This window comes from Microcaecilia unicolor, chromosome 14 (genome assembly GCF_901765095.1).
Source record: "Microcaecilia unicolor chromosome 14, aMicUni1.1, whole genome shotgun sequence".
NCBI lineage: Eukaryota > Metazoa > Chordata > Amphibia > Gymnophiona > Siphonopidae > Microcaecilia > Microcaecilia unicolor.
In genome coordinates this window covers 15,217,519-15,233,669 of record NC_044044.1, presented here as the reverse complement: position 1 = coordinate 15,233,669, position 16,151 = coordinate 15,217,519, and the positions used below count along the sequence as shown (strand labels likewise).

Sequence of the window (16,151 nt, the reverse complement as noted above, 5' to 3'; positions counted from 1 at the left end):
GGGAAGAGTGATGTGCCGAGGCTGCATGGTTTTCGCTTCTGCTGCTGCCCCAGCTAGGTAAAATTACTTAGAAAGAGGGAGGGAGGGAAGGGGATCTCGGAGCTCAGGAGGGCGGGCAGGAGGGAAGGGGATCTCGGAGGGAGGGCGGGTGATCTCGGAACTCGGAGGGAGGGCGGACTGGGGATCCCGGAAGTCGAATTTCTCTACGTTCGGACTATAAGACGCACCCCCCATTTTCCTCCCAAATTTGGGGGGGAAAAAAGTGCGTCTTATAGTCCGAAAAATACGGTACCTATTATAGTTTTCTTTCGTTAACCCGCTCTGAACCTCGTTTTACAAAGGAGTATAAAGTACCCATCAACATCATCAGGAGCTGTTGTAGCATGGTGGGGGCTTTTCAGCGGAGCAGTCTGCTGGTTTGTTTCTGCCACAGAATTATATGTAGATTGTATCAAGGTCACCTAAAGTTTGCAAGGTTCATCACAGAAAGGGAATACTGATGGCATGTAAATGCCGCCAAGGTCTGAGGCAAGTTACAGCACAAAAGCAGCAAAATAAACAAACAGCTATTTGTGCAGTCCTGCTTCAGAGGATTACACTGTCCAGTTAGATATCAGTGCTGCCTGAATTACTTTTGACTACGTCCTGTTTGCTCGGGTGCTCCAGTCTTGTTTCTTGGCCAAGACTGAAAGCAACTCAGCACCGGAGACGGAAAAGACGGGCCGATGAGCTAACATAAAAAGCTGCGTCCATAGTACATGCTGTTCTGGGCATGCACACAGCCACGCTTAGCGACCGACTGTCCCTACACGTGCGCTGCTTAATGGGCGACTGTCCTATGCATGCGCTGGTGCTTTCCCTACCGAGCTGCTTACTGTAATTGTAAGCAGCTAATTTGTATGACATTTTCTTTCAGTGTCACATGCTATTTCTAAATCAAACTTTTACCGGGGGATCTACAAGCAACGTTTTTGCAGGGACTTTTGTGCATCGGCCCCCTCTGTAGCAGAACTAACTATCAAACGGTTATCTTTCCTAAATGGCTTTATGTGTTGCAAACTATTCCAATATTTGTTACAAAAAGATATCATGCAATTAAATAATCTAATCAGGCATTTTTGTTTGGGGGGGGGGGGGGAGGGGGTAACAGATCAAAACTAAAGATATAATACCTTTACGGAAATTGAAGGCTGGGCAGTTTAGGTTTACCAAATATTAGAACTGATAATCTGGCTTGCCTGCTTAGATATATGCAGGATTGGCTTATCAAGACTATACACCGTTTGGAACCTTTATTTATTTATTTTATTACATTTGTACCCACGCTTTCCCACACGTGGCAGGCAGGCATGACCCCTCTAGACTATTACCTTGCCTTGTGAAACCACTGTAGTGTGGAGAAATTTGATTAGAATTGTGGAATGGAGGAACCTGGGAACACAAATCAACTACCAATTAGAGGCTATGGCCTTTTCCCTCCAGGAATGGATAATGTGAGTTTTATATATTGGGAGCAAGCTGGGCTTACTCTAATTGAACATATATTTAATGAAGACAGTTCCCGTAAATCCCAGCAGCTCTACAATCACTGGTGTCAGGGAGAGAGAGGCTGGACGTGGCTTTTGTATATCATCAACTTTTACATTATATTAGGACCGATGGCATGTCTCACTTTCAACTGGGCATCAATTAAGGGAGCTGTTTTTGGAAGGTCATGATAGGGGGGTGAAAACACCACTCTTTGCAAAAGCTGCACATCCAGAAAGACTACACATTTATAAAAGCAGTTTGGGAGCAGGAAATAGGATGCCCTTAAAGACTTTCGATATCACCTATATTATATGGGCTCTTCCCTTAGTGGTACATGGAGCAGAGAATGCCATTACCGATTTATTCATAGGGCCTATTGGTCCTAATCTGGAGCCCATTGGGTGAAACTGGTTAATTCCCTGATATGTGCAAAATGTAGTAGAGGGGAAGGTACTTTGGGTCATGCTTTTTGGGCATGTCCTTTAATACAACTATTCTGGATTAAACTGTTCACCTACATAGGTCAATTAATGGGTTTGGGAATCAGAGCTTCTGTGTCATTGATAAGTGAAGATTTGACCACCACAGAGTTTAGAAAAGCTATTTTAGTAGGAAAAAAATGTATATTTCAGAAGTGGATGCATCCTGATGCCCTTTTTATTGCCAGTGGAGAAATCAGTTTCACAGCCACATGTTGTGGGAATCTAAAGAAGCACATCTTACCTTTAAACGCCAGTACCGGTTTTTATTGATATGGTCTCCCTTATGTTATCCACTAAAACACATAGTTAGGTTTTAGACTCCTAGACTATAGGTTTCAGTGTATTATGGTCACCAGAGGAGGGCTAGGGCGGATTGGGACTTGGGTACTTTTTCTGTTAAGTGGCTTGGAGCGGGAAACAGCCTTATGTCTCTATTTCCTTCCCCTTAGTATAAGGTTTGGCAGAAGCTTAGCCGAGATTGGGTGGCAGAGCGGGTGGTGGGAGGCGGGGCTAGTGGTTGGAAGGCGGGGCTAGTGCTGGGCAGACTTCTACGGTCTGTGCCCTGAAAATGGCAGATACAAATCAAGGTAAGGTATACACAAAAAGTAGCACATATGAGTTTATCTTGTTGGGTAGACTGGATGGACCGTGCAGGTCTTTTTCTGCCGTCATCTACTATGTTACTATATTGGACTTTTGTTATTGTAAAAATTGTAAGCCTTGATTTCACCAATGTCTGTCTTATTGACAAAAATATATATATATTATTTTTTCCAACTAAAAAAAAAAATGTATTAAGTGAAAGTTCCAGTTCCAGGGGAAGATGCTATGATATTCTATGCACCTTTTCTGTATCTATATTCTGAAATTCTTATTCTATTAATGTGAATGTCGTTGTAACATTTTGTAAGCCACATTGAGCCTGCAAATAGGGGGAAAATGTGGGATACAAGTGCAGCAAATAAATCAATAAATGGTTCCATAGTGTAGTGGCCAGTCCACTGAAACAAGAGCTGTATGTGGTCTAATCAAACATGTAGGTACGATGGGACGAGATTATGTTGCAAAGAGCAGTGTGTGCGGGGGGTGTACAAGGGATAAAGGTATAGAAGGGCCAGGTGTGCAACCTTAGAAAGTTTAAAAGGAATGCAGTGTGATATAGGGAATACCTGCTATAACGAGCCGATGGATGTTAGTACCCTGTAGGAAACTCACAAATTTAAATAAAATGAAATCTCAACTACCCCAGGAGACACTAAACTGTAGTCAACCTAAAATGGGCTTATCACAGGTTCCCATTGGCATTTTATTAGAAAAAAAGGAACACAGAAAACAATTCTCAACAATAAGAGAATAAAAAACTGTGTTCCCAAAAAACCAAAATAGCCAACTAAACTTTAATGATGTTTAATGTGAGCAAGTGCAAGGTGATGCATGTGGGAAAAAAGAACCCGAATTATAACTACGTCATGCAAGGTTCCACGTTAGGAGTTACGGACCATGAAAGGGATCTGGGTGTCGTCGATAATACACTGAAACCTTCTACTCAGTGTGCTGCTGCGGCTAAGAAAGCGAATAGAATGTTGGGTATTATTAGGAAAGGTATGGAAAACAGGTGTGAGGATGTTATAATGCCGTTGTATCGCTCCATGGTGCGACCGCACCTTGAGTATTGTGTTCAATTCTGGTCGCCGCATCTCAAGAAAGATATAGTGGAATTGGAAAAGGTGCAGCGAAGGGCGACTAAAATGATAGCGGGGATGGGACGACTTCCCTATGAAGAAAGACAAGGGACTAGGGCTTTTCAGCTTGGAGAAGAGACGGCTGAGGGGAGACATGATAGAGGTATATAAAATAATGAGTGGAGTGGAACAGGTGGATGTGAAGCTTCTGTTCACGCTTTCCAAAAATACTAGGACTAGGGGGCATGCGATGAAACTACAGTGTAGTAAATTTAAAACAAATCGGAGAAAATTTTTCTTCACCCAACGTGTAATTAAACTCTGGATTTCGTTGCCGGAGAAGTGGTGAAGGCGGTTAGCTTAGCAGAGTTTAAAAAGGGGTTGGACGGTTTCCTAAAGGACAAGTCCATAAACCGCTACTAAACGGACTTGGAAAAATCCACAATTCCAGGAATAACATGTATAGAATGTTTGTACATTTGGGAAGCTTGCCAGGTGCCCTTGGCCTGGATTGGCCGCTGTCGTGGACAGGATGCTGGGCTCGATGGACCCTTGGTCTTTTCCCAGTATGGCATTACTTATGTACTTATGTACAGATGTGAACATACATACCAAAAGCCACTACATAGTAACGTAGTAGATGACGGCAGAAAAGACCTGCACGGTCCATCCAGTCTGCCTAACAAGATAAACTCCTATGTGTATACCTTACCTTGATTTGTACTTGCCTTTTTCAGGGCACAGACCGTACAAGTCTGCCCAGCAGTATTTCCCACCTCCCAACCACCAGTCCCGCCTCCCATCACCGGCTCTGGCACGGACCGTATAAGTCTGCCCTCCACTATCCTCGCCTCCCAACCACCAACCTCTCTTCCCCCACCTGCTCCGCCACCCAATTTCGGCTAAGCTTCTGAGGATCCATTCCTGCTGCACAGGATTCCTTTATGCACATCCCACGCATGTTTGAATTCCGTTACAGTTTTCATCGCCACCACCTCCCACGGGAGGGCATTCCAAGCATCCACCACTCTCTACCTACATGTAAAATGCAAAAATCAAAAATCATGTGCGCAAAACACATCTTCACAGCTGCAGGACCCCTGAAAAACACCCAAATAACCGCAGGCAGTTCATTATTTAAAACTTGTGAGTTTACTACAGGGTACTAACATCCATCGACACGTTATAGCAAATATGTTTTGATACTATAGGTTATATTTTTTCCTAATCTTTTGTGTTTTGTTCTGGGTGATATAGGGAGCCATGTCGAGCCTTTTGACCATTAGCTTATATCACTTTTGAAGCAATAAAGACCTAATTTGTTGGATTAGCTTTGATTTCCCTTTTTTTTGGGGGGGGGGGGGGGGGCCTCACTCCTGACTATTGGTTTTACATGCAATCGTGAGGTTTGCAGTTTCTCCATTGTTTGTTCCTTGTCTCTTTTAACCATGTTCATTGTAACAAGTTTCCTAAAACCTCTTAAATTCAAAGAGCTGAAAAGGAGAGAGCCAGCAGATATGCACAGAGTTTTTTTTGGTTACATTTGTACTCCGCACTTTCCCACTCATAGCAGGCTCAATGTGGCTTACATGGGGCAATGGAGGGTTAAGTGACTTGCCCAGAGTCACAAGGAGCTGCCTGTGCCGGGAATGGAACTCAGTTCCTCAGTTCCCCAGGACCAAAGTCCACCACCCTAACCACTAGGCCACTCCTCCACTGTTGCTACTATTTGAGATTCTACATGGAATGTTGCTATTCCACTAGAAGTCGGCCCTTGCAGATCCCCAATGTGGTCGCACAGGCTTCTGCTTCTGTGAGTCTGACGTACGTGCAGGACGTCAGACTCACAGAAACAGAAGCCTGCGCAGCCTTCTACATGGAATGTTGCTAGTGGAATAGCAACATTCCATGTAGAATCTCCAATAGTAGCAACATTCCATGTAGAATCTCCAATAGTATCTATTTTATTTTGTTACATTTGTACCCTGCGCTTTCCCACTCATAGCAGGCTCAATGTGGCTTACATGGGGCAATGGAGGGTTAAGTGACTTGCCCAGAGTCACAAGGAGCTGCCTGTGCCGGGAATCGAACTCAGTTCCTCAGTTCCCCAGGACCAAAGTCCACCACCCTAACCACTAGACCACTCCTCCACTAAGGACAACAGGACCTTGAAATACTTGCAGGTATATTCACTGATATAGGCAGCAAGCAGACAGCTACATACTCCATCCCAAGGGTGAAAAAGACAAAGGGTAATCACCTGCGGGCAGTCCACCTTGTTTGGCTGGCAGATCTAACTCGTGTACACAATTATAACTGGACAGACCAAACAGTCCCTTATCTGCCAATACCTGTGTTATTGTTACTTTCAATAGGTTGAGGCAAGGATCTTTTGCAAAGGAGCAACACACAAAACAAACCTTTGCTAGAATTCTGCAAGGGAATGAATTTTAATAATGCTTTACATAAGACTTTTTTTTTTGTTTATAGATGTACTACTTTGCAATATTCATAAGAAACCATTTTCCAGGCATCTGTCCTTTGCTGCTTACAACAAGATTAGTTTAGCACAAAGCATTGCTTTCAAAGAAGTTTTTTTTAAAGAAGGCTGTCCCCACTGTGTGCTCCTTGGACACTCACTTTTTCGGTCTCCGTTTTTTTGTAAAGGCAAGCAATTGGGAGTAAGAAGATGAAAAAGAGGAATGCTTTAAAAGGGAATTTTAGGAACAGCTGTACTTAACTTTAGCCCATTCCGAAAAGATATACATGGCCACTTACTTGTTTTCAAAGGCAATCGTAAGGGAATCTTCATGTACATCCTTAACAAAACCCTGCAGAGGGAAGAGAAAGATTACAACAAATACATGAGCATGCGTTTGCATGGTAGAATTTCACTGCTAATTCTGCTGGAACAATAAACATCTATCTATCTATATATATAAAAGGCACCTCCAACGTTCCATTGAAGCCTCAAGCCGGAAACTTGAGGCGCCCGAGATATCCGGTTTGGCCTGCAGGCTGCAGTCACTGTAGCTCCGCCCTCGCGTCAAAACGCGATGACGTAGAGGGCGGGGGCGGGCCTCCTGTCACTGTACCTCCATCCTCGCGTCAACACACGATGACGCAGAGAGCAGGCCGGGGAACACACAACGCACGACTTCCACAGTGACAGCTGCTGGGAGAGTGCTCCAAACGTTACTCACACAAACTCGCAACCGCCTCACTGATAGACGGAGGGAGGGAGAGGAGAGGTCTGGAACTCGGAAGGGAGCCACGGAGGGGGGTCTGGAACTCGGGAGGGAGGACAGTGGGGGGGGGGGGAGAATTACCCTGCTAGCGCCCGTTTCATTTTTTCCCGAAGGGAAAATTAGGTTCTTACCTTGGTAATTTTCTTTCCTTTAGTCATAGCAGAGAGCCATACGTATGGGTTATGTCCATCAACCAGCAGGGGAGATAGAGAGCACTCAAACTTCAACAGTGCCATCTGGCCAGCTAGCTCCACTGCCTCTTCAGTCTCTTGAAGCTTCCAAAGCAGTATGGCAAACCGCAATGGGAATCACAAGAGCTTTCCTCACAGCGAGGACGATGCCCATCACAAGGGCCACGAACTCATAAAGGAGGGAATGCACATCCTCCTGGAGGGAATAAACTCATCCTCCCAACACACTGGAGGGAATGAACTCATCCTCCTATTTATAGAACTGGAGGGGAACACGCGCGACTCCTGGAGAGAATCAACACATCCTCCAAAAACAACATGCTGAGGGAATGAACACATCCTCCTAATTTAAACTGAACATGAATCCTGAAGATTGTTTTCCAACTTTCACCCAAGGCAGGAACTTCAGGGGAAATTAGAACAGAAACATCTGAAAAAAACAGATTCCAAGGCATACCAGACCAATCATACAGGGAGGGCTCATGGCTTCATCTGCTGATGACTCAAAGGAAAGAAAATTACCAAGGTAAGAAACCTAATTTTTCCTTCCTTGTCATCAAGCAGATAAGCCATATGTATGGGATGTAACAAAGCAATCCCTAGATAGGGTGGGAACAAGCCACACCACGCGCTAGCACTTGTGCACCAAAACGCGCATCCCTCCTGGCAGCCACATCCAGCCTGTAATGTCGGGCAAAGGAGAGCTTAGAAGCCCATGTTGCTGCACATGCATATCTCTTGAAGAGAGAGTGCCTCAGTTTCAGCCCAAGGGAAGAAATCGCTCTAGTAGAATGCGCCTTAAAGGCTACAGGCGGAACCCTGCCGGCCAGCAGATAAGCTGAAAAGATAGTTTCTTTGAGCCAGCGGGCAATAGTGGCTTTAGACGCTGGAGACCTCTGCGAGAACCGGATAGCAAAATCAAACAGATGGTCAGAAGTCCTGAAAGAGTTAGTAACTCGCAGATACTGCTAGCAGAGTCCTGCGCACATCCAAAAGGGCTGCAGCTGCCCAAAAGATTCTAGAAACTCTTCCTCTGAAAAAGAGGGCAAGAAAATAGGCTGGTTTAGGTGAAAGGCTGAAACCACCTTAGGCATAAAGGAAGGCACGGTCTGAACCGTGACTCCGGACTCTGAAATTGCAGAAAACTGGGTCTTACAGGACAGCGCCTGGAGCTCTGACACCCGTCTCGCCGAGGTAATGGCCACCAGAAAAAACGGCCTTCAGTGTCACGCTCTTTCTCCGATGCTCTGCCGAAGCGGTTCAAAAGGAGATGCCTGCAGGGTTTTCAAAACTAGCCCCAGGTTCCAAGCGGACAGGGTGCTCGCACTGGAGGTCGGAGCCGAAGCACCCCCCTCTCAAGAACCGTGCCACATCGGGTGAGCAGCCAAAGACACGCCTTCCACCTACCACGAGGGAGGCCAACACTGCCACCTGCACCCGCAGGGAATTATAGGCCAAGCCTTTTTGTACACCTTCCTGCAAAAAGTCCAGGAATCGGCGAGACAGGAGCCCACATTGGAACAATAGCTCTGGAAGCCCACCAAGACTCAAACAGGCACCAAATCCTGGCATAAGCCACGGAAGTGGACCGCTTGCGGGCTTGCAGGAGAGTGGAAATAACTTTATTGGAATAACCCTTTATCCCTCAATTGCGCCCTCTCAATAGCCATGCCGTAAGACCAAGCGGCCGGCGTCCTCCATGGCTACCGGTCCCTGAGTCAAACAGGTTCGGTACCAGAGGTAACGGCAGAGGAGCCTCCAGGAGCATCTGTCGGAGGTCTGCATACCAAGGTCTCCTTGGCCAATCCAGGGGCGATGAGGACCACTTCTCCTGGGTGCAGCCGAATCCGCAAGAGCAGGCGCCCTATCAAGGGCCATGGGGGAACACATAAAGTAGACCCGAGGCCAGGTTTGAGCCAAGGCATCCACACCGCCGAGCGAGGATCTCTCCGTCTGCTGAAGAAGCACGGGACTTTGGTATTGGCACTTGTCGCCATTAGATCCATCACGGGCTTGCCCCATTTGGCACAGATCTGCAGGAATACTTCGTCTGCCAGATTCCATTCTGCTGGATCGATCTGATGCCTGCTCAGATAATCGGCCTGCACATAGCTCTGACCTGCAATAAGAGCTGCCGACAGACACTGAAGATGCAGCTCGGCCCAGTGGCAAATCAGTTCGGCCTGCGCGGCTAGTGCTCTGCACCTTGTTCCGCCTTATCGATTTATATAGGCCACCGTTGTCATGTTGTCCGACATCACTCTGACAGCCAATCCTTCCAGGGTCACTTGAAAGGCCAGAAGCACCTGAAACACCGCTTTCAACTCTAGGCGGTGATGGACCACTCCGACTCCTCGGGTGTCCATAGACCCTGGGCATGCTTCTCCTTGCAATGTGCACCCCAGCCCTTCAGGCTGGCATCCGTTACCACTAGGCACCAAACGGGGAGCGTCAGCGGCATTCCTCGCCGCAGCATTCTGTCCGAGAGCCACCACTCCATGCTGAGTCGGGCCGCAGGGAGCCAAGTAAGTCTGCATTGGTAATCCTGAGAAATAGGAGACCATCTCCGGAGTAGGGAATACTGTAGAGGTCTCAGGTGCGCTCTCGCCCAGGGTACCCATTCCATCGTGGCTGTCATTGATTCCCAGCAGCTGGACAATGTCCCAAGCTCGCGGACGGGGCATCCTCAGGAGCAGACGTACCTGATTCTTAAGCTTGCACCGCCTTAGCTCGGTAGGAACACATAGCCCGAGACTGTGTCGAACCTGGCCCCCCAAAATTCTAGAGATTGTGAAGGGGTCAGGGTGACTTTTGGCCATATTGACGACCCAGCCTAGAGATTGCAGTACTGAGACCACTCTGGCTGTAGCATGTAAGCTCTCTGTTGCAGAGTCTGCTCTGATGAGCCAGTCGTCTAGGTACGGGTGAACCCTGATACCCTCTCGCCTGAGAAAAGCAGCTACTACCACCATTACCTTCGAAAAGGTTCGGGGAGCTGTGGCGAGGCCAAAGGCAAGGCCCTGAACTGGAAATGCTTTCCCAGCACTGCAAACCTCAGAAACTTCTGGTGCGGGGGCCAAATCGGTATGTGCAAGTAAGCTTCTTTCAGGTCTAGAGACGTGAGAAACTCTCCTGGCTGTACCGCCGCAATAACGGAGCGCAGGGATTCCATGTGGAAATGCCGCACTCTCAAGGACTTGTTCACTTCTTTTAAGTCCAGAATAGGGCGAAAGGACCCACCTTTTCGCGGCACCACAAAGTAGATGGAGTATCGGCCGCAGCCTTGCTCGGCGGGAGGCACCGGGGTCACAGCCCCTAACTGAATCAGACCTTTAAGTCTCCTCCACCACCGCCCGTTTTGACGCAGAACTGCATCGGGACTCCACAAACACGTCTCTTACTGGGGCGTTGAATTCTATTCTGTATCCATCTCTGATCAGGTCCCAGAACCCACTGATCTGAGGAAATCTTGGCCCACTCCTCGACAAAGAGGGAAAGCCGTCCTCCGATGACAGGCATCGAGGAGAGGGCCGGCGCACCATCATTGAGAGGGTCGCCCCTGAACTCCTGGTCTTGAGCCACCGGCTGCGGAACGCTTGTCCGAGCGAAAGGAGTTCCTCTGCTGACCACGGGCACGTGAAGTGAACCAGCAGAACGCCCCGGGCGGTACCTTCTAGCTTCACGGAAGCGAAGTCTGTACGAGGAGTGGACCGCCTGGCCCTTAGAGGAAGGCCTCTGCCTATCTTCGGGCAAGCGCTGGGGTTTTGGATCACCCAGGCCTTTCACAATTTTCTCCAACTCCTCACCAAATAGGAGAAGTCCTTGAAAAGGCAACTTTCACCAACCTTTGCTTAGAGGCCATGTCCGCTGCCCAGTGTCGTAGCCACTGCTACTGCCATTTGTTTTAGCCGAAGCTCTGACAAGGTCATAAAGGGCATCAGCCAGAAAGGACAAGGCCACCTCCATCCGTGGAGCCACATCCAAGAAGGGCTCCGCTCCATCTCCGGGCTGAGCCACTGCCTGTTGCAGCCAAGCTAGGCAGGCTCGAACAGCATAACAGCTGCATGCAGACGCCCGAACAGTGAGACCTGCAATTTCAAAGGACCGTTTCAATGCTGTTTCCAGCCTACAGTCTTGAACATCCTTCAGGGCAACACCTCCTTCAACAGGGAGGGTAGTTCTCTTTGTCACCGCAGTGACTAGGGCATCCACTGTAGCATTTGAAAACGAGCCAAATGTCCCTCACGCAGAGGGTATAACTGCCCCATAGCCCTGGAAACTCTCAAAGGTCCCTCGGGGTCAGCCCACTGAGCCAAAACAAGCTCTAGGATGGAGTCATGCAAAGGGAAGGCCCGAGCAGCTTTCTTGGTACTAGCCATCCTGGGATTACCCGAGGAGGCCATGCCACTGTCAGGATCTTCAATCGAGAGGGCCTGCAGGGTATCTGAAATAAGCGCTGGCAGCTCATCACGGTGGAAAATCCTCACCCGCGGAGGATCATCCAGATCCTGTGGTAAATCCGCACCTGACCTCTGGTTCCTCAGACCAAGAACGTCTGTCAGAGTTCTCCGAATCCTCACACCCTGACCACGGGGGGGGGGGGGGGGGGGGGGGGGGGGGGGGGGGAGGTGCACCACAATCTGAAGGGGAATTAACCCTTCTGCGCTTATCTTTAGGCCAAGCATCCGGGAAAAAAACCTCACTGGGCAGTCCCAGGCTAGAATCCATCGGGGGGGGGGGGGGGGGAATCAGAGAAGCCTCAGGCGACCCTGAGGAAGGGCTCTTTTCATCATGTATGCTTTATGCAGCAAAAGCACAAAATCCGGGGAGAAAATCTCACCCTGGGCACCCAAATCCTGTCCGGTGCCAGCCACTCCTGAAATAACCTCATCTCGAGGTGCCCCACCCGGCTCAGGTCCTCTCCGTGTCCACGGAGGCCGCGCCATGCGGTGTAAGCAAAATGGCGCCCGCTGCCAGCTCAGAGCGGGAAGAAACATCGCTCGCCATGCTCGGGCCGGCTCCTACGCCAGTACAGCACGATTTACAGAGCCCTGCTGCTGATTTGCGCTTGCCACAAGTGGAACAGCGCTTTACATTGTCCGCAGCCATCGCCGAAAAACGGCGGTAAAATCCAAAATGGCGGTTTCGCGCCAAAATCGCCCCGATCGCGGGCCCACCCTGGAGGAGTTGGAAAACACTCTTACCTCAAAGGACCTAGTGTACAACTACGATCCTGCTGAAAATCAGGTCAAAAACCTCTGTTCCAGCGTCTCTGCGTTTAAAAACGCGACGCGACTTTCTTATTTTTTTTTTTTTTAAAGCTGTGAGGAAAGCAGAGGTATTGAAGACTCCGGAGGCTCAGATGAGTGGGAAAGGCAGGGAAAGGGCGAACCTATATGCCTGCATCCACTGTTGGTGAGTAAGGACAGGGAAAGCAAGGCAATATGTCCACATCCACAGAGGTATGGGTAAGGCAGGGAAAGGGCTAACCTATGTGCCTTTAAAGTGAAGCTGCTATAGCCTCCAACACCCCGGTTAACAACTGGCAAGCCAGGAACCACCTCCCGGCAGATGTTTCTGGAGCTCGAACAAGCTGCAGCCACCCTGCTAGGAGAGATAGAGAATACTGAAGAGGCAGTGGAGCTAGCTGGCCAAGAGGGCACTGTGAAAGTTTGAGTGCTCTCTATCTCCCCTGCTGATTGATGGACATAACCCATACGTAATGGCTTCATCTGCTTGATGACAAGGAAATGATCATTTCCATATCCTGATTATCAATAGAAATCAACAAAATAAAACATGGAAAAGAAAATAAGATGATACCTTTTTATTGGACATAACTTAATACATTTCTTGATTAGCTTTCGAAGGCTGCCCTTCTTCCTCAGATCGGAAATAAGCAAATGTGCTAGCTGACAGTGTATATAAGTGAAAACATTCAAGCATTACTATGACAGTCTGACAGGGTGGGAGGATGGGGGTGGGTCGGAGGTATGCATGGGGACATCAAAGCATATCATTGATATTCTAACAGGATGGGTGTGGATAGGTGAGGGGTGGGGTGATCAACAGAGACATACAGCTTTATGGTTTATAATGGGCTAGGAACCCCAGATCCTTGTTAAGTCCTTTCTGTTGGGTGTTAAAATATTCAATCATTCTGACTTCAAAGGTCTTACGTTCTTGTATGGTTTTAAAGTTACCTTTGAGGATTCTCACTGTGAAGTCACTGGTGCTGTCCCACCGGGGTGGGGGCCCTACTGCTGTATTGTTCATGTGATTTAAACCTAATGGGGATACAGAACTTAATTCATAGGTCAACCTCTGCTCCAACAGTAAGAGTGCTTTACTGAGGTCTCCATCTCTTCAATTGTTTTAGTATTAAACACAAAGAACTGAAGATTTTCAACACTATGTTGTTTTTCAGTGTTCAACTAACAGAGCTGCACACAATACTCAAGCTGTGGTAGCACCACGGAGCGATACAAGCACATTATAATATTCTTTGTCTTACTTTCTATCCCTTTCCTAATAATTCCTAGCATCCTGTTTTTGGGCCGCTGCCACCATACCCTGGGCAGATGTCAGCATGTTGTCCCATGATGACACCTAGATCATTTTCTGGGGTGCTGTTTTATAGTACCTTCATTTAGAATTATTCAATTGGACACCACTGTACGTACAAAATTAACATTACGAGCCCTTTACTATGGCATGCTCTCCCACTGCACCTCCTAGTTAGAGCATTCCTTCCAGAAATTCAAAACTGGGCTATGATATATTCCTATTTCAGCATGCATTTAGCCTATTAACTCTTCATTTACTTACACTGCACTCCTCTTGTCATCGTTTGGTAGGTGCGATGTGTTTGCCAGACTGGTTACAGAACACAAAGAAGAGAAAGAAAAAAATATCCTCCATGAATGGAACAAACCAAAGATGGAAGAGTGGCATCAACAACCTCATATAGGAACCGGATGATTCTTTATTGCCAGCGTCAACTATATTTGAAGAACCCGACACAGCTGTGTTTTGGCATAAAAATGTCTGTGTCAGGAGTCAAAAGAATATCTAATCGGACAGTGGAATCAATTATTGTTCTGAATGGATATTACAGTCCTGGAAGAGCGACATACAAGTAGACCTACAGGTGAAGGCGCTACACCGCTGAAACGGAATGCCGCGTTCACAGACTGGTCGCATAATTACTTTTTACCTTTCCCTGTCCTTTTATGCCGATTGTAATTTCTATTTCCTTTATTAGAATTTTTAGTTCCATGTATGTAAACTAATTAGAAGGGTATCCATTGGGCCATATATCAATGTTTATTGAAGGCACTGAGGGTTGAGGGGGATTGAGGGATGACTTAAAGGGATAAGAAGATGATGTTCATTTGCCTGAGAAGAATTAAAGCAGGTTCGATCTGTGTGCTCCTATTTTTATGAGGATCAATTTGTTCTGTAGACTCAAATGCTGATATGTGACTGCCTCTGGGAAAACATGACCATGGTGAGAACGGCTGATTTTCATTTCAGGGATCTAAAAGAAGTCACGTTTGAACTTCTATAACCTTTATTTTGTTCCCACATAGAAGGATGAGGTCTAGACTGTGTATTACAAATTATTTGTTATACTAGGATTTATCAATGCCTCATTTTGTTTTTGCTTCTGGTGACTTCAGTCATGTTTTCTCAAAAACTGTCACATATTGTCTCAGTTGGATTATTTTTTTTATTATTGATTTAATGAAGAACAAAAATCCATCCAATATTAGATAAATAAAGTAACAAATACTATCATCTCATTAGTCCCCAATTATGGGATTCCCCCCCAAGAAACAGTAGCAGAGAGAAATGGATTTGGGAATTTCTATAAATTTCACAAAAATAACTCAGCAGCTAGAATGATTTTTAGGTTAAAGAAACACAATAGATCACCCCTTTGATCTTCCTTCACTGGCTTCCTGTTCAAGCTCGTGTTATGTTGAAAGTGGCTTGCTTGATATTTAAGATCTTACAAGGACAAGATTCTGTACAGCTAATTAACTTGGTTGATCCATCGACATCGAACCACACCTGTCACCTCTCTCTGATCGCTACCTATTACCTTTCCCATCTGTTAAGCGTACATGATTTAAACACATTTTGGACAGTTTTTACTTTTCAATCAGCACAAATTTGGAAGTCTTCCTCTGAATATTAAATATCTTGCTTTTCCTAAAACAGCTATATAAATATTTAACTCAGATCACAATATGCCACCTTGTAATCAGTTGCTCTTTTTTTTGTTTTAAAGTACACACAGTCTTTTTCCTCTTTTAGTTATTTAATCTTTTAGACTTCAGATTTCACCGGTGTGTCTATTACATATCATAAACTACACCTCACCGCTAAGTTTAAAAATAAACTGCGGGAATCCTCATTAGTCTTAAATGTTCTTAATTTTTTTACTTCTTTTTTACATGTTTTATAACCCTTAAACGTAGCACTTATCTTGTTTTCCGGTTTTTTCTACTGGTTCCTAAGACGCTCTACAGTGCGCTTCTGTTTCGTCAATCCTTCATCTGGAGCGATAACTTTAGTGTGCCAGTTCTTATGCCAGTTAGGTCTTCAAGCTGCTTAGTTTTTCGGTCTTTTTTTATATATATAAATAAAAAATATATATATATAAAAAAAGACCGAAAAACTAAGCAGCTTGAAGACCTAACTGGCATAAGAACTGGCACACTAAAGTTATCGCTCCAGATGAAGGATTGACGAAACAGAAGCGCACTGTAGAGCGTCTTAGGAACCAGTAGAAAAAACCGGAAAACAAGATAAGTGCTACGTTTAAGGGTTATAAAACATGTAAAAAAGAAGTAAAAATATTAAGAACATTTAAGACTAATGAGGATTCCCGCAGTTTATTTTTAAACTTAGCGGTGAGGTGTAGTTTATGATATGTAATAGACACACCGGTGAAATCTGAAGTCTAAAAGATTAAATAACTAAAAGAGGAAAAAGACTGTGTGAACACGA

The 16,151-nt window shown here is 46.3% G+C and overlaps 1 protein-coding gene across 1 annotated transcript in view; it reads right to left on the bottom strand.

Annotated features, from left to right (window-relative positions):
- LOC115456993 (fragile X mental retardation syndrome-related protein 2-like) overlaps nt 1-16,151 on the bottom strand; it is a 95,084-nt gene that overhangs the window by 64,924 nt on the left and 14,009 nt on the right. The window contains 1 exon segment of the mRNA XM_030186421.1: nt 6,473-6,525. Coding sequence (XP_030042281.1) covers nt 6,473-6,525 — 53 coding nt within the window.